This window comes from Heteronotia binoei, chromosome 2 (assembly GCF_032191835.1).
Source record: "Heteronotia binoei isolate CCM8104 ecotype False Entrance Well chromosome 2, APGP_CSIRO_Hbin_v1, whole genome shotgun sequence".
Taxonomy (NCBI): Eukaryota; Metazoa; Chordata; class Lepidosauria; order Squamata; family Gekkonidae; genus Heteronotia; species Heteronotia binoei.
In genome coordinates this window covers 22,797,642-22,816,762 of record NC_083224.1, presented here as the reverse complement: position 1 = coordinate 22,816,762, position 19,121 = coordinate 22,797,642, and the positions used below count along the sequence as shown (strand labels likewise).

General features: G+C 48.8%; 1 protein-coding gene across 1 annotated transcript; it reads right to left on the bottom strand.

Annotated features, from left to right (window-relative positions):
• Positions 1-4,922: 4,922 nt before the first annotated feature.
• Positions 4,923-18,773, bottom strand: LOC132567271 (zinc finger protein OZF-like; the record flags this gene model as incomplete). Its single annotated transcript, XM_060232960.1, has 7 exons — positions 18,768-18,773; positions 16,810-16,924; positions 15,676-15,746; positions 12,852-12,957; positions 9,176-9,295; positions 6,534-6,604; positions 4,923-5,726 (listed from the first exon to the last, which is right to left on the bottom strand). Coding segments are annotated over exons 1-7 (1,293 nt in total), but the record flags the coding sequence as incomplete, so codon positions are not given.
• Positions 18,774-19,121: the final 348 nt, after the last annotated feature.

Genomic DNA, 19,121 nt, shown 5'->3' with positions numbered 1-19,121 from the left:
ATGAGGGAACAGTGTAATGCTGTATGGAAGGATAAGCTTTCTGAAGTTGGCCTTACCAAATGTTACCAGGTTCTGGGTCCCAATTACAACCAAACTTTAAGACTTTTGCTTCAAAATTCTGTATAGTTTCGGAACAACCTACATCTGTGGACAGCTCTATTCTGGAATAAAAGTCCATGACATTATAATACAATAATAATAAATTTTATTTTTATCCTGCCCTCCCCACCTCGGCAGGCTCAGGGCGGCTAACAACATTTTATAAAAACATACAATAGTAGATAAAAGCCTTTAGATTTAACAGTATAAAACATTAAAACATTAATAACATTAAAACCAATCCAATTACAGTACAGTTATTCAGCGGTATAGATCTTCAACCCGCATTGGCGGATCCTTAATTACCGATCTTCTTAGCAGTCCAAGTGTGCAAGTTTAAAAAGGGCGGTCTTGCAGGCCCTGCGGAACTGATCAAGGTTCCGCAGGGCCCGCACCTCCTCGGGGAGTCGGTTCCATAGGATTGGGGCCGCGATTGAAAATGCCCGTGCTCTAGTATTCTGATATTTAATCTCCTTCGGCCCAGGGATGGTCATTAGATTTTTCCCGACTGACCTCAGTGCTCTCTGGGGTTCATATGGGGAAAGACGGTCCCTCAGGTAGGCAGGTCCTCGGCCATATAAGGCTTTAAAGGTGATGACCAACACTTTGTACTGGACCCGGTATATAATCGGCAGCCAGTGCAGTTCACGTAGCCCCGGCCGTATATGTTCCTGTTTTGGGAGTCCCAACAACAGCCTGGCCGCCGTGTTCTGCACTAGCTGCAGTCTCCGAGTCCGGCACAGAGGTAGCCCCAAGTAGAGGGCATTACAGTAGTCTAGTCTTGAGGTGACCGTTGCGTGGATCACTGTTGCGAGGTCCCGGCGCTCAAGGAAAGGGGCCAACTGCCTTGCCCGCTTCAGATGGAAGAATGCTGACTTGGCAGTGGCTGCTATCTGGGCCTCCATCGACAATGAAGGCTCCAGTAAAACACCCAGGCTCTTTACCTGGTGCGCTGGTTTCAATAGAGTGCCATCGAAGGCCGGGAGAGCTATTTCCCTTCCCAGAGCGCCGTGACCCACGCAAAGGACCTCTGTCTTCGCTGGGTTCAACTTCAGCCCACTCAGCCTGAGCCATGTCGCAACAGCCTGTAAGGCCCAGTCGAGATTCCCTGGTACGGGGTCGGGCCAGCCGTCCATTAGTAGATAGAGCTGGGTGTCATCTGCATATTGATGGCAACCCAGCCCAAACCGCCGGGCAATCTGGGCAAGGGGGCGCATATAGATGTTGAACAACATCGGGGAGAGCACTGCTCCCTGAGGCACCCCACAATCCAGTGTGCGCCTCCGGGACCGCTCACCCCCAATAGCCACCCTCTGTCCCCGACCCAGGAGAAAGGAGGAAAGCCATTGCAAGGCCAACCCCTCAACCCCAATGTCGGCGAGGCAGCGTGTCAGTAGCCGATGGTCGACTGTATCAAATGCAGCCGACAGATCTAACAGCATCAGCACCGCAACGCCACCTCGATCCAGTTGCCGTTGGAGGTCATCTACCAAGGCGACCAACACCGTCTCTGTCCCATGGCCCGGCCGGAAGCCAGACTGACATGGGTCTAGGACAGAAGCGTCATCCAGAAACCTCTGAAGCTGCAACGCCACAGCCCTCTCAATAATTTTACCTAAAAACGGTAAATTAAGACACCGGACGGTAGTTCACCAATTCGGCCGGGTCTGCTGTAGCTTTTTTCAAGAGAGGGCGGACCAAGGCCTCTTTCAGAGGTGTTGGAAAATGCCCCTCTAAGAGGGACCTATTTATGATGTCCCGTAAAGGACATCTAAGCTCCCCCTGGCAAGATTTAATCAGCCAAGAGGGGCAAGGGTCCAGATCGCATGTTGTCGGGCGAGCAGCAGAGAGGATTCTGTCGACTTCCTCCAGGCTGAGCGGGTCGAAGTGGTCCAGCACTAAACCCGAAGACAGGCACGGAGCCTCAATTTCACTCACTGTGTCCAAAGTGGTAGGCAGGTCTTGGCGGAGCAATGAGATTTTATCTGCAAAAAATCTCGCAAATGCCTCACAGCCTATTTCTAATTCTTTAACATTTGGTTTGCCTTGTGGCAGCATTATAAGATCCCCAATTATTCTAAATAATTGTGCTGGGCGCGAGTTTGCAGATGCAATCTTGGTTGCAAAGTAATCTTTCTTTGCAACCTTGACTGCCATCTCATAAGACTTCATAAACGTTCTGTAGGATGTTCTCATTGCTTCATCCCGAGTATGCCTCCACTGCCTCTCTAGTCGTCTGAGCCCTTGTTTCAGCTGGCGCAGCTCCAAGGTATACCAGGGAGCCAGCTTCATACGAGGGCGTAGAGGACGCCGGGGTGCAATTTCGTCGATAGCCCTGGACAACTGGCCCTGCCAGATCTCCACCAGGTCATCGAGGGAATTGCCAGTGGGCCAGGGATCCCTCAGGGCCATTTGGAACCGGTCCGGGTCCATCAGGCCCCGAGGGCGAGCCAAAATAGGCTCTCCGCCCATACAGGGTTGGGGCAGCGTCCCCATACGGGCCTTAAGGGCTAGGAGATCCGACCATGGTACCGCTTCTACGGCGATATCGTTCACCAAAATCCCGGATGCAAAGATCAGGTCTAATGTGTGCCCGGCCTGATGCGTGGGAGTCGTGACAAATTTAGAGAGTCCCAGTGTCGCCCTGGACGGCACTAGGTCCATCGCCTGAGTGGAGGCCGTGTCGTCGGCATGGACGTTGAAGTCACCCAGGACCATAAGCCTCGGGTACTCCAACGCCCAGCCCGCCACTGCCTCCAATAGTGATGGTAAGGCGTTAGCTGGTGCGTTAGGCGGACGGTATACCAGCCAAACTGCCAACCCCTCTCCAACATCCCACGCCAGACCGGCGCACTCAATCCCATCAATCTTTGGGTCCGGGAGAGCCCGAAAGGAGTAATCCTCCCGTATGAGTAACGCTACGCCTCCCCCCCGCCCGCTAATCCGTGATTGGTGAAAGACCGAGTATCCTGGGGGGGACATCTGGGAGAGAGCTACTGTCTCCCCGTCCCTCACCCAGGTCTCGGTCACGCAAGCCAGGTCCACATTCTGCTGTAGCAGATACTCCCTAAGGGTCGCGGTCTTGTTATTTATGGACCTGGCCTTACATAACACCAATGACAGAGGCGAGCATTTCCTCTTGGCCCCACTACCTGCCACCATTGGGATGGGAAGTATACTGGAAAGTGGCCAAGCACCGTTTTGTCTCTGTCTCCTTCCATTATATTTCTGTCTATTCCCACCGTCATATCTTCCCCTCCCCAGGAGCACTGGGATCCCCTGGCCGAACATCTGCACCAACCCAGGATAAAGTCACCGGTGTCACTCCCCCGATTTGTCTCCACCTGCCGTTTCAATTTACCCTCCTCACCAACCCCTCCGGTTCCCGGCTGATAACCCACTACTTGTGTCTTAAATTAATCCACCTTACAATCCACCTTACAATCAATTAGTTTGAATTTCTATAAGTTCATTGGTTCCTAAACTTATTAATAAATAGTCCCTTATTAATAAATAGTCCCTCCCACCCCGTCCTAATTAATAAGTTAAGAATTTTTTTCTAGATATTAATTTAGTCGCTAATTGATTGATAAAATAATCAATAATTAATTAACAATAATAATAATTGGTTCTATTAGTGAGCTAGCCGTCGTTCATCCGTGGGGTGTGAGTCCAGATAATCTGTTGGGTAATTAATGCACACTGCCCGTAGATGTTCTTCATTGATACCGTTTACAAAATTAGTCCCGGTGATGGTCTCGGTGGTGTTAAAGTGCAGGTGCCGGTGGTGTCAAGATGTTAGATGAGTCCCAATGATGTTAAAGTGCAAGTGCAGATGGTGACCACTTCTGATTCAGCCGCTCGGGCATCTGTAGCCTGGCAATCTGGGGGGGGGGGGGAGGGGAGGCAGGTCCTTCTTGCGGTCTCTTGGCTGGTCCGGCCGGGAAGCACAGCTTCTCTCCGCGTCGCCTCAGGTCTTCTCTGACTCAGCATACGACCTGGGCTCCCCTGAGCCCCGTATAGGGCTTCTCTAATTGGGGATACCCAGGCTGCTGAGTCAGCCGTGTTATTCAGCGCTTGCAGACAGAAGGAGTGGATGGGTGGGTCGGTGGGCGCGAGATGACAAAGACGGGGGGGGAGCAGGGCGGGGCCAAAAGGCGCCCGCCAAAGCCCTCGTCCTGGGGTTCACTCGCCTCTCGTTTCTCCTCGGCTCCTCCGCTCCCCAGGGCTCTGTCGCTACTCCCCGACCCTCCTAGCCGACGCCCGCAATTCGTCTGTGGTGCCCTCGGCTGGCTCCCACTCCGCGCCGGTTCGTCTACGGCGCTCTCGGTTGGTTCCCACATTCACATCGTATCCTAGTAACAACTGAGTTCAATGTAACTTACTGGGCTAAGAAGTTACATGTCTTCTCCCTGTGAGTGTTCTTAGATGTTGTTGAACATAAGAATGTTAACTGAATTTCTATTCAAAAGATTGTTGCCCTCTGTGGATTCCTTGATGCTGTTGAAGCTGGCTACTCTGACAACCTCATCCCACACTCCTTTATAAAGTTTATATCTCTGCAACCTGGTATTACATTTTATGACACAAATGGTCTGGCAACGTCTCATTTATGTCACATCCGGCTCCAAAACAAATGAGTTCAACACTCCTGCTTTAAGCATTCAGAAGGCTTCTCCCTTCTGTGGGTTCTTTGATGCTGTTGAAGAGTGCTGCTGTGACTGAATCTCTTCCTACACTGAGCATTCAAAAGGCTTCTCCCCTGAATGAATTCTTAGATGTTTTTGAAGACTGCTACTGTTAGTGAATCTCTTCCTACACTCTGAGCATTCAAAAGGCTTCTCCCCTGTGTGGGTTCTGAGATGACTTTGAAGAGTCCCACTCCGACTGAATCTCTTCCCACACTCTGAGCATTCAAAAGGTTTCTCCCCTGAATGGATTCTTAGATGTTTTTGAAGACTGCCGTTCCAACTAAATCTCTTCCCACACACTGAGCATTCAAAAGGCTTCACCCCAGTGTGGGTTCTGATATGACGTTGAAGACTGCTACTCTGACTGCATCTCTTCCCACACTCTGAGCATTCAAAAGGCTTCTCCCCTATGTGTGTTCTTCGATGGTGTTGAAGTTCTCCACTCTGCCTGAATTTCTTTCCACACTCTGAGCATTCAAAGGGCTTCTCTGTGTGGATTCTGAGATGACTTTGAAGAGTCCCACTCTGACTGAATCTCTTCCCACACTCGGAGCACTGAAAAGGCTTCTCCCCTGTGTGCATTCTTTGATGCTGATGAAGACTGCCACTATGATTGAATCTCTTCCCACACTTTGAGCATTCAAAAGGCTTCTCCCCTGTGTGCGTTCTGAGATGACTTTGAAGATGGCCACTCTGAATGAATCTCTTCCCACACTCTGAGCATTCAAAAGGCTTCTCCCCTGTGTGCATTCTTTGATGCTGATGAAGATTGCTACTCCAACTGAAACTCTTCCCACACTCTGAGCATTCAAAAGGTTTCTCCCTAGAATGGATTCTTAGATGTTTTTGAAGACTGTTACTATCACTGAATCTCTTCCTACACTCTGAGCATTCAAAAGGCTTCTCCCCTGTGTGTGTTCTTTGATGCACCTGAAGATGGCTACTCCGACTGAATCTTTTCCCACATTCTGAGCATTCAAAAGGCTTCTCCCCTGTGTGCGTTCTTAGATGCAGCTGAAGATGGTCACTCTGACTGAAGCTCTTCCCACACTGTGAGCATTCAAAAGTGCCACTCCTACTGAATCTCCTCCCAAACTCTGAGCACTCTAAAAACGTTTCCCCTCTGTGGGCTTTTTGATGTTGTATAAGAAGGAAATTCTCATTGAATTTCTTTTCACACTGTGAGCATTCAAAAGGTTTCCCAACTCTGTGGGTCCTTTGGTGTACAAGGAACTGTGATTTGTATTTGAAGTACTTTCCGCACTGAAAGCATCGGTGTGTGTTCATTATACTGTGCTTTGAAACATGCATATTACTCTCGTTTCCATTCAAGAATAGCACTCCACTCTTGGAATAGATTAAAGGCTTCTCTCTTGCAGGAATTCTCTGACGTTGACCAAGGTCTGGTTTCTCTGAAAAGCTCCTAGAACAGTCTGAGCAGTTAGAAGGTTCCTCTCCTGTATGTGTTCTTAGATGTCTAAAGAACTCTGCTCTGGTAATCATGGCCTTTCCACAGTCCAGACACTGATGGGTCTTCTTTCCACTGTGCATTCCCAAATGGACAGTATATTGGGTTTGATCTGAGAAGTTCATTCCACACCCCAAGCACTTGTATGATTCCTCCAACAGGTGAATAACTTCTTGGAAATCCCCACCTTGGCAAGGAATGGATTTATTTCTCTTCTTCACCCTGCGACTGATTTTCTTCTTCAGTCTGCCTTGAATCCTGACATTTCTTCTCACATCTTCCTTCTTGACTTCATCAGGCAATACCTGATGCGGTTCCTCATCCTCCTCATTACTCTGATTATCTCCTGCAAGAATAGAAAAAGAGAGAGAGATCTTGTTAGAATCCACACAAGGAGGTCTAGTCGGATCCTGAAGTTCCACCCATGCTCCAGATAGTTCAATGCCTTCTCCTGGTATACACTGAAGTGTACAATTATCTACTCTTTGAAAGAACATTAACAGCACAATCCAGAGGGGGGTTGCCAAAAAGTGTTTTGGGAGCATTCCAGCCGCAGAAGGGTTTACGCCAACGTATGACCGCCGCCGCCACAGTGGAGGGGAATTACGTGGGCGGGGGGCAGCCCAAGCTCTGCTCCGCCTGAGTGCAGCGGCGCCGGAGGGCTACGCCCAAGCGTGGGTGGAAGTGAAGCGGAGCATGGCATTAAGCGAAGGAGGGGGGGAATTCGGGGTGCGGCCAGGCTTAAGCAATGTCCTGAGCAGTTTGAGCCATGAGACGCCCCCCTCGAGAGGCGCAACGTTTCAAAAACAGCTGCATGTTCCATAGGCATTTGTTGAACCAAAAACAAAGGTCGCTCCGCCAATGCAGAAGCTCGCAAACCCCTTAGGGAGCTGTGTGATTACCTCACCAATCCCCTCACACCTCGGCCTGGCGAGGCCCCTTCCCGGCGTCCTATTGCGGGAGCCTCCCTTCTAGAAATAGTTCCACTCTGCCTCGCACAATTCAGTTGTTAGGGGGATGAGCGTGTGGCGGGATATTCCGCCGGTGAGCTCCCGGCCATACGAACTTAGAGCGAAGAACAGGCAGGGGTGTTGGTGACGGGTTTTGCACTGCGCCATAGCTTTGACAGTATCTTTGACTTGCTCAGTGGAGAGCAAGATCTCTCCCCTAGGGTTAACTGCTCGTTTCCAGGTCTCCACAAGTTCCGGGCTCGCGGAGGCTCTGCATGCGAGCGAGGACTGTCACCCACAGCTGGGTAAGTTTCACTGTTCACCCCGACTATCCTCCCCCTCCCCTCGCTCATGGCTGCTTGGTGCGTGAGCATCCCTGGCAGATGAACCAGGCAGGTGGCTCAGGCAGGGGGCATTTGCTGAGCCCACTCCCCTGTGCTGCTGCCTGCCCCCTTCCCTCGGTCTGCCCTCTGCCGCATTCCCAACCCCTGGAATGGCATGCGGTGTGTGTGTGTGTGTGGTAGCTGACCCGATGTGGGGAGGTGGGTCAGAGACTGTCCCTTTAAGAGAGCACCCGCCTGAAACGCACCCTGGTCTTCCAGCTGCCGCCCCTGCAGGTGCTCTTGATCTCTGTTTCTGTTTTGCAGGTGGGACTCCAACACAGAGGCTGCCACGTGTGTCGCTCTACCGCCCGCCCCCACTCCCTCAGCTGCTTCTGCCTGTCGCTCGGAATGTAGCCCCACCCACAGCGATACTGCCGACCACGCAGCAGGGAAACTGTTGCACTCTGTTCCGGAAAAATAAAGTCTGAGCTGTGCCCTCTGCTGTCTCTCCTGCTTGGCATCTGCTGCACGTTTTCAGGGCAAGCCCCCCCCCCAACTTCGAGGGAATGCCTGGGAGGGTGGGCAGACATAGTTGTAGCGGAGGGGGATGGGTTTTGAGCCGCCACGCTGCCTCCCACGTGGCTGGACAGGGAACGGGGGGTGCTGACCCTCAGCCTGCCCGGGCTGATGGCCTACCCAACCGTACAGGGTTGTTGTGCACTGGGCACTTGAGGGGGGCTGCTGAGGTGGATCCATGCCCAGCGGCTCGCACTCTGAGTTCCGCGGCCCCCAGGGGAGGCATTCCTTTCACATAGCAGGGGGCAGCAGCAGGGCAACGTTGGGGGGGGGCTCCGGGTTGTGGTCTTTTGGACATGGTCTGGCCGCTCCCAGACACACATTCCAGCTGCTGTCTAGGACAGCAAATTCCTGCGCTTGGGATTTCCTGCTTGTCTGCGCATACCTCTGCCCGCCTGCCTGCCATTGGCAGGGTCTCTGACAGTGGGAGGGAGTGGAAGCATCGACGGCCTCACAGGCGTGGCCTTTCCACCCCCTCGCCTGTACACATGCAACGGGCTGGCCAATCCCGTGCTCCCACGCGAGCCTCTGCCTCCCGCACCCCCACCTTGGCAGTGGGCCAATACCGTACACCTGGGCAGAATCACCATGGCAACAGGTTCTCTCTCACTCATCGGGCCACTTTTCCCCCTCCAAGTGTGGCGCAACATCTCCCCTTTGGAAGCTGACTGCGGCTGCCTACGCTAGCTCTGCAATCGAGCACAGCTACACGCCGGTTCTCTGGATTGGGCTGCCCGCCTCCTGCATCAGAGAGCCCTGGGTGGCACTCTTGTTATTAATATTGACTCCCCAATCTGAGACCTCTGTGAGGGCTCTTTTAGGATTGAAGATCTTTTTGTATGCCAAGCAACTGTACAATTTCTCTCCTGAGCAAATTAGCATTGCTGTTCATTCTCTGACTGAAGGTTTTTACAAATGCCACACTTTAATTTCCCTTTTCCCTGCAGTGGATTCTCTGGTTCAAATGGAGGCCTTTGTTCCTTCTTTTGTGGACTGACCTTTCTTCATGGACTGGGGTTTCAGGGAGGACCCCTCTTTGGCAAGGAATGTGCTTATCTCTCCTCTTACCTGTGTGGTTTTCCTCTTGCCTCTGTGGTCCATCTCCATGGTTTTCTTCAGCATTTTGAGTCTTGACTTTTTCCAAAGAGAACCCCTGGAATTCCACAGCTGTCTCTTCTAGATCTGCTGCTGGAATGAGGAAAGAGTTTCAATCAGCACCAATGCAAGAAGGCAGGCCACAAGTCAGGGACTCCTCTCCTTTCGGTCTGCATTTCTTTTATAAGAGCTTCTTTCCTACCAAACTGAGCTGCTGGTAATATTTTATCCCTGCCAGGCCATCCCACAGAGCTTTTTTATATTGTGTCCCATCCCTCCTCTCCCCAAACTTCCTGTAGTGTTTTAAGGAGGAAGTTGCAAAGAAAGACTTCCCGTGCAGCTCTTTTGACTTTCAGCTAATTAAATAGAAAAAGTTATCACAATATGCAGTCATCAAACATCAAGCGTTTCCTTGCCATTGTGAAGAGCAAGGAGAAACTCGTTTTCAGCCTTCCCAAAATAGATGTTTTCTGGGGGTCGAACCAGGATCTAACCAAGTGAATCCCACAGTTCAGAGGGGGCCACCGTGGTTTTTGAAAGAGGCGCCATTTGTTAGGGGGGCAGGTAATGACCAATGAGAAAACCAACCCTGTATTGTTGGGCCACCTTTCTCTAAGGTCAGCTGCATTTTCTTGCTATATCTGAGCCATTCTCTACACCTTACCTGAGCTTGTCTATTGTCTATCGCTCAGCAGTTCCTGAATCATCCAGGAATTTCCACCTTTCCTAGAAGCACCAAGGCAGCCTGTCTGTCCAGAAAGGAGTGTATCGTCTAGCCCCACAGGTGGACCTCTTGATAGCACTTTTATTTTTACAGCTGTGACATAGAATGTTGGACTGGGTGAGCCGTTGGCCTGGTCCAACATGGCTTCTCATGTTCTTATGCCCAGAAGACTGGCTTATGGGGCCTCAAAGCCATTCAAGTGTTACAGAATAGCAAGAGCCTCTCAATGCCCATCCCAGAGTAACACACAGTGAAGGAAAGACCAGATAAGGGCTCGGAAGAGTCTGTCCTGTACCATCTTCCCCAAACACTTATAGTGTGCAGAGAACACACACCAAACGTTCAGATATGCCACAGTTGTTCAGCATGACCAGGGTGATGTCATGTAAACATGGAGAAGCTAGTTTGGCAGACCCTGAGAGCAGCACAGGGGTGTCGTTGTTGTCAACCCTCTTCCTTGCGGATGGGGGAGATGGTGCCAGCCAGATTTAGAAAAACGCGGGCATCAGGGAGCACTGAATGGACAGGTATACCCAACCCCACAGGGCTGTTGTGCACAGGGCACTAAGGGGGGGCTGATGAAGTGGACTCAGAGTTCTGCGGCTGATGCACTCACACTCTGAGTTCTGCGGCCCCCGGGGAGGTGTTCTGTGCACATGGCAGGGGGCGTCAGGGCATCACAGGGGGTCTGTGGGTGTGGGGGGGTGTCTGCTGCTGGGCTGCTCACTCCCAGACACACATTCCAGCCGCTGTCTATGACAGCGAACTCCTGCACTTGGTACTTTCTGCTTGTCTGCCTGCCATCGGCAGAGTCTACGACAGCAGGAGGGCTTGAGGGGATTGACGGTTTCTCCGTATTCCCGTATGGGCCTGTCTCCCTCCCACTTCTGTTCCCTCCCCGTGTTGGTGGGCAATCTCTCCTTTGCCTTTGATGGTCAGCCCATCATTGGCTCTGTTTTCTGTTTGGGGGCTGGTTAGGGATTGCTATCAGCCTCTCTGGGGCCGCCTATGCCCATCCCTGACTGTCAGGAGCTGCGGCACATGCACCAAGACTGGCCAATGGGGGCAGGGGGGTGGCCTGACCCAACTGCCTCCGCCTCCCTTGTGTGCCTACGCCAGCGGCATTGCCATGGCGACCGCCTCCCTCACAGCAAGCTACGCCTGTCCCCTCCCCACGCTCCAGCGTGCCTAAGTCCTCAGGAAGTTCACTAGCGTCGCAGCAGCTACAACACGACCAACCACCACCTATCGCTGGATTGGGGTGCACATGCCTAATAATAATGACATGATAGAATTATTTTGTATTTGAGGATTTAACGATATGCAGAATGTATTCTATTTTTCTGAACAGATGTTTTCTTTACTTTTCTATATCTACTTTCCCTTTCTCATTTGAAATAAAAATCTTTAAACCTAGATTTATTTGGTTTTGAACTGAATTGTTATTATCTGTAAACCTCCAAAGGCACTCCATTAGAGCTGTTCTTGCCTTCTCAGTATTAACAAAGAACCTTTCACCTGATTTGTAAGAGGGAAGCGTGCATACTTGAACTGAGCCTACACGCGAGTGACCCACAGACGGGAATCATCCATTGTGGAAACCTCCCCCTTCCCTGGAATGTCCAGTCTTTAAGGCTAGTGGGGCCACTCAACAGCCACAAGTGAGCTCAGCCCCAGGAGGAGTTTCTGAGCCCCCTGATTCCAGGCTCTAGAGGGCCTCTCTCTCTCCTCACTCTGCATACTTGGGGATTCTACCAAACAAGGAGTTGTTTAGAAGTGAAGAGATCCCATGGGGATTCCTTGCCCATTCCCTTGATATCAATGTAAAGGATACCCATTTGCAGCCACTTCATTTGAAAAGGAAACAGCCTCTAGAGATCTTCTGGCAAAACTCTGCAGCCACTCCTCAGATGCAAGACCTTTGTCTATATCCTCAACCTTTTTGGAACCAGGGACCGGTTTTGAGGAAGACAATTTATCCAGGCACCAGGGGGGTGGGGGTGGTTTCAGGATGTGCACTTTATTTCTATTATTTTGGTGTGGTAGTTATGTGTGCGAACTCTTATCTGGGAGAACCAAGTTTGATTTCTCACTCCTCCATCTACAGCTGTTGGAATGGCCTTGGGTCAGCCATAGATCTCATAGAGGTTGTCCTTGAAAGGACAGCTTCTGGGGAGAGCTATCTCAACCCCACCCACCTCACAGGGTGTCTGTTGTGGGGGAGGAAGGGAAAGAAGATTGTGAGCCGCTCTGAGACTTTGAAATTCAGAGTGGAGGGCAGGATTATTATTATTATTACTACTACATTGTAATATATAATTAAGTAAATATACATATCACACCCTGATTGCTAACTGGATACAGTCGGGGGGTTGGCAACTCCTGCATTATAGAGTCCCTTTCATTCCTGGTTTTGGCAGAGAAAGCGAGACAGCGACAGAAAGTGACCATTCTTATATGGGGAAGGAAAGAAATCCAAGAAAGAGGACATTTTCTTCCAGAAGGATGGAACCATGGTCACGATCCAAGCCCACAATCCGAACCACTCCACAGGGGATGGATCTTTCCAGATTACAGCCAGAGTGGACGGCCATAATCCCATGTAGGGAAGGGGATGTTGTAATGGCTGGCAACTGAGAAATTAGGATCTGGCTTTTCCCTGAGTCTTTCGGAGGGCCTCTCAGCTCTGCCTTGGCCTCAGGACAAGACAACTTATCTTGCTTGGGTGATGGCCACAACACTGGCCTCAGCTGCCCTGGATCAGTGGAGGGGGGGCTTGTATTGCTTTACCTGGCCATGCTGAACAACACTTTCACGGCCACCCCAACTGCTCGATGCACCGAGTGGCGGTGAGTTAGCTGCACTAGCCTCACAAAGAGATTGTATAATCCCAATGGCAGCAGTTTCCCTGTGAAAGATCCTTACCCAGAGAAGCCACGCTCTCATAGTTCTCCAGCATGACTTCTTTGTAGAGAGCTTTTTGGCCTGGATCCAGCAGAGCCCACTCCGCCATGGTGAAATACACGGCCACCTCCTCAAAGGAAAATGGAGACTGAAAGAAAAAGCAGATTCCTTCATCAGAGATCCTGCTGGGCAGAGACCTTGACAGGGGTACTTTCTGAGGGTGTAGGAGGTAGAGTATGGGATGTGTAAGGCCAGTGCCATTCAGAGTCTCTCTTCTTAAGACAGCAGGAGCAAAAGCTTTCTCGAGAAAGAAGGGCCCTGACTACCCCCCGTTCATCCTCCCCTACCTGGACCAGAGGCTGAGCAGCCATTCCCACTTCTCTGCAAAGAAAATAGCTCGACAACATCTCTTCACTGCCTGCAAGGGAGACAAAATAGGAAGGAAGGATTCCTATTTTCTTTGCTTCTCTGAATCCTGCTTTTATGCATCCCCATTCCCAGGGTCTGAAACCTTGTCTTCTTCACACTCAATAAAATTTGTAATAATTTTAATAAACTGTGGCAGTAGCAAAATAGAAGCACCAGCTGTCCATGAACCTCAGGGGTTATAAATGCTGTCAATACATTTCACACTTCTGTGAGACTTGATACGTGCCCTGTGAATCTTGGGGCTTAAATGGTTGCACGATCAGACCAAAAGCCTGGGCATGACATTCTCCCAGAGAACGGACAGTAAGGAAGGGATCACCTTAGAGCTAGCCTATAAGTTAAAGCAAGTTTTGCCAGAAACTGTCTGATTTGCTAGAGCTGCTGAGTCATCCTAATTAACAGCTGGGCTGGAGGAGACAAAGGCAGCTGATCGGTCAACTTTGCTTTCTCTGCTTCCAGAATAAAGCCAAGCAGGAGAAAAAAACATTTCTTATTGCATGCGTCTTGTGGGGGCAGAAAATACTCCTACCCTTGGGGTATGGATATATTTGGTTTTGAACTGAATTGTTATTATTTTTAAACCTCCAAAGGCACTGCATTAGAGCTGTTCTTGCCTTCTCAGTATTAACAAAGAGCCTTTCACCTGATATGTGAGAGGGAAGCGTGCATCTTTGAACTGAGGCTACATGCAAGTGACCCACAGCTGGGAATCATCCATTACGGAAACCTCCCCCTTCCCTGGAATGTCCAGACTTTAAGGCTAGTGTGGCCACTCAATGGGCACAAGTCAACTAAGCCCCAGGAGGAGTTTCTGAGCCCCCAGATTCCAGGCCGCAGGGGCCTTCTCTCTCTCTCTCCTCACTCTGCATACTTGGGGATTCTACCAAACAAGGAGTTGTTTAGAAGTGAAGAGATCCAATGGGGATTCCTTGCCCATTCCCTTGGTATCAATGTAAAGGATACCCACCTGCAGCCATTTCATTTGAGAAGGAAACAGCCTCTTGAGATCTTTAGAAAAACTCTGCAGCCGCTCCTCAGATGCAAGACCTTTGACTATATCCTCAACCTTTTTGGCACCAGGGACCGTTTCTGTGAAAGACAATTTATCCAGGCACCGGAGGGTGGTGGTGGTTTTGGGATGATACAATTGTGCACTTTATTTCTATTATTTTGATGTGGTAGTTAAGTGTGCAGACTCTTATCTGGGAGAAGCGCGTTTCATTTCTCACTCCTCCACTTACAGCTGCTGGAATGGCCTTGGGACAGCCATAGCTCTCATAGAGGTTGTCCTTGAAAGGACAGCTTCTGGGGAGAGCACTCTCAGCACCTCCCACCTCACAGGGTGTCTTTTGTGGGGGAGGAAGATAAAGGAGATTGTGAGCTGCTCTGAGACTTTGAAATTCAAAGTGGAGGGCAGGAGTATTACTACTACTACTACATTGTAATATATAATGAAGTAATTATACAACTCAAAGCCTGATTGCTAACAGGCCACGGTCTGGTACTGGTCCACAGACTGGGGGTTGGCGATCCCTGCATTATAAGGTCTCTTTGATTCCTGGCTTTGGCAGAGATAGAGAGACAGAGACAGAAAGTGACCATTCTTATATGGGGAAGGAAAGAAATCCAAGAAAGAGGAAATTTTCTTCCAGAAGGACGGAACCATGGTCACGATCCAAGCCCACAATCTGAACCACTCCACAGGGGATGGATCTTTCCAGATTACAGCCTGAATGGACAGGCATAATCCCATGTAGGGAAGGGGATGTTGTAATGGCTGGCAACTGAGAAATTAGGATCTGGATTCTTCCAGAGTCTTTCAGAGGGCCTCTCAGCCCTTCCTTGGCCTCAGGACAAGACAACTGCTCTGGCTTGGATGATGGCCACAACACTGTCCTCAGCTGCCCTGGATCAGTGGTGGGGGGGTGGCGGGGCTTGTATTGCTCTACTTGGCTATGCTGAACAACACTTTTATGGCCACCCCAACTGCTCGATGCACAGAGTGGCGGCGAGTTAGCTGCACTAGCCTCACAAAGACAGATTGTATAATCCCTATGGCAGCAGTATGCCTGTGAAGGATCCTTACCCAGAAAAGCCACACTCTCATAGTTCTCCAGCATGACTTCTTTGTAGAGAGCTTTCTGGCCTGGATCCAGCAGAGCCCACTCCCCCATGCTGAAATACACGGCCACCTCCTCAAAGGAAAATGGAGACTGAAAGAAAAAGCAGATTCCTTCATCAGAGATCCTGCCGGGCAGAGACCTCGACAGGGGTACTTTCTGAGGGTGTAGGAGGTAGAGTATGGGATGTGTAAGGCCAGTGCCATTCAGAGTCTCTCTTCCTAAGACGTCAGGAGCAAAAGCTTCCCTGAGAAAGGAGGGAGGGCCCTGACTATCCCCTGTTCATCCTCCCCTACCTGGCCCAGAGGCTGAGCAGCCATTCCCACTTCTCTGCAAAGAAAATAGCTCGACAACATCTCTTCACTGCCTGCAAGGGAGACAAAATTGGAAGGAAGGGTTTAAAACTCAAATTCCTATTTGCTTTGCTTCTCTGAATCCTGCTTTTATGCATCCCCATTCCCAGGGTCTGAAACCTGGTCTTCTTCACACTCAATAAAATTTGTAATAATTTTAATAAACTGTGGCGGAAGCAAAATAGAAGCACCAGGTGCCCATGAGCCTCAGGGGTTATAAATGCTGTCAAAATATTTCACACTTCTTTTTTTTTTTATTTTGTTATTTTCCACACATAAACAACCTCTTTTTTTTTAACATAAAAAGTGAAAAAGAATAAAAAACGAAAACAAAACAAAAAGAGAAAAAATATCCAAATAGAGAGTGATTTCACACTTCTGTGAGACTTGATATGTGTCCTGTGAACCTTGGGGCTCAAATGGTTGCAGGATCAGACCAAAAGCTTGGGCATGACATTCCCCCAGAGAACGGGACACAGAGTCAAAATTACTGGCGTCTGGCAATGTGGGGTTTTTTTAGATTTGCTGCCCCAGAACAGGGTGTGTGTGTGTCTAAAATGCTATCAAGTCATAGCTGACTCATGGTAACTCCAGTTCTAGAAGGCAAGAGACATTTACACGCAGTATGCCTCTGCATAGGAACCCTTTGCAGGAATTTCTTTGCTGGTTTCCGAAGCCAGAAATTAAGCAGGGCTGACCATTCTTGGCTTCCACGATTGGATGACCTTAGTTAGTCCAGGTCATGCTGGTCAAGAAAACATGGAGGTTCCACTGATTCACCTTGGCTAAGGCTGCACCCAGATTTGTTCTCCGTTTCCTTTTTTGAGAGACCTTGTGTCTTTCTAATGGAAGGAAGCTGTGATATAAATATTTTCATTAATGTAAATAAGAATGGAATTGCTCTCCATGAATCTACATACTTCCCCTTAAACTGAAGTGGCTATCGCAACATCCTAGGGCACTTTCCCCCAGGACTCCATTCTATGTAAAAGTATTTCCCTTTTCTTCTGTCCGGAAGCTTCTGCTCAACAACTTCACTACGTGTCCTGATTCCCTCTGGGCAGGAGGCCCCCTTACCACTTGACAGGGCCTCTCGGGCATGCTCCTGGGCCTGTGCCCTCTGACCTTCCTCTGACAGAGCTCCTTCTGACTCAGACAACTTTGCTTCCACCTTCACAGATCCTCCCCACATCTGAAACAACAGTAAGGGAGAGGGGTTAGAGAAGGAATGGAGCAGGGGGTGGTATATGGATCCTGACCCACTCCCAGACTCCTCATCACTGACTCCACCATCAGAGTTTCTTTAACCACAGGGGCAAGAACCAGGGTTGGGTTTTCTTCCCAGACTTCTGAACTATCTAGAAGCAGAAATATCTAAGAAAAGATAGGAACAAAACACTGAAGCATTATAAAAAAGAAATGAAAGGAAGACAGATTCCTTTTAAGAAGAATCTTTTGAAGAAGAAGGTAGAATCTTAACTTGATAGACTCTTTTTCTGTGGCTGGAAATACCTCCCCTGATATCCCATCTACTCCTGGTGATTTCTTCTCCCAGTAGATGTCAATGCAGCTTTACTTTGTTATTCTTGTTATTTGCTAACAAAGATGGAAAACAAAAGAATGGCCCACAGAGGGGAAATGCTCACTTTACATTCCAGTTCCAAAAATGGAGACATCCAAGACTGTAGCGACTATTGAACCACTGTATTAATTCCTCATGCAAGTCAAGTGCTCAAACTTTTACAACCAGGCCTGTGGTCATATAATGAAAGAGAAATGTCAAATGTTCCACATGGATTCACAAAAGGAAGAGGCACTTGAGATCATACTGCAAATTCACATCAGTTAAAAGAGCAAAGGAGAGATAAATCAACTTGTAATTCATAGAAGATAATTTCAGAAGATAACCAGCTTGGGATTCAAGGTTTACATCCATGCTTTTGATTGCTGGGATCAAGAAAAGATATGGCTTATCTTTTTATTACTAATAGCAGCCAAACTCACCATAGCAAACACTTCGAAATCTGCTCATCCCCCCCTTATCCATAATTGGTTTAAAACTATCTCGGATTTTTTTGTTATGGAGAGACTTTCAGATCACATTTACTGCATACACAACCCCCACTTTGTCTCTAAGTTCTACACCACATGGGAACCCTTTCTAGAATTTATTCATCAGGACTCTGTTTTCAGTTCGTACTATGCTGATACTAGTAAATTTCTGTATATTTTTTAGCGTGTAGGCTAATATATTTCTCTGCAGATACCAAAAACAATTGTGGAAAATAACGAAAAAAACAAAATTAATAACTCAATGTAAGAAATATATTAATAACAGTGAATCACTTCCAAATGTAACCATTAAATATGCACATTACAAAATACAAAAAAGGGGGGGGGTCGCACACAGTATAGAAAAATATCACAGAATTTCTGACACGACAGCAGCCTCATGGCTTGCTCTGAGGCACAAGAGCACTGCTGCTGCCCTTTCCTTTGCCAGGTATTTCCCTCATTGCAGAAGCAAGGTCGGGTGGGAGGGCCAAACTGGTGCCCTTCCCAGGGCCGCACCCCAGATAGCCACCTAAGGCTGCCTAGTGAACGGGCTAGCCCTGCCTGTACTCTGGTCAAGAGGCCACTGTTAGAACACACAGAAACAGAATGGTTTCCCATGCGTAAGGCTGCCAGACTACAATGGATTTTATCTCCCTGTCATTTAGAGGAAGGTGGAATGAAAATGGGAGAAGGAACATTAAGAATCTGAGATATGAAGATGACACCACATTACTGGCAGAAAATAGTGAAAACTTGAAATCATTATTAGTGAAGGCTACAACAGAAAATGCTAAAGGGAGATTACAGCCGACCATCAGGAAGACAAAAGTAATGACTAGTGGAGAAATGCGGAAACTGCTGCTGATGAAGAAATTGAAATTCTTCAATATTTTCTGTTCCTTGGTTCCAACATCCATGCAATGAAACTTGAAATATACTGCACTCCACCCCAACTAAAAAGAAAAAATGCTGCCTGTTACCTTCATGCTTGAAAGGAAATGAATGGGGCGTCAAAAAGGAATCTCAGTTAATTTCACCATAATTAGAAAAGGTTCTCTTACACACTTATCTGCTATATCAACGTATTTATTGCTTCAATCCTTGTTGCCCCTTAATTGGATCCATACAGCTGTTGACCCTGTAGACTTAGCTTGTTGCTCCTGTTTAAGACCAAAAAGGTTTTATTCATGGTATAAGCTTTCATGTGCAAGCATGACTACCCACCTGAATCTATCATCACGGAAGGTATCACCTTAAGCCATATGTAATGAGACTCCATCAATCTTAGGAAGAAATCTGTACAGGTACAGACTGTTACTTTCTTACATAATGCA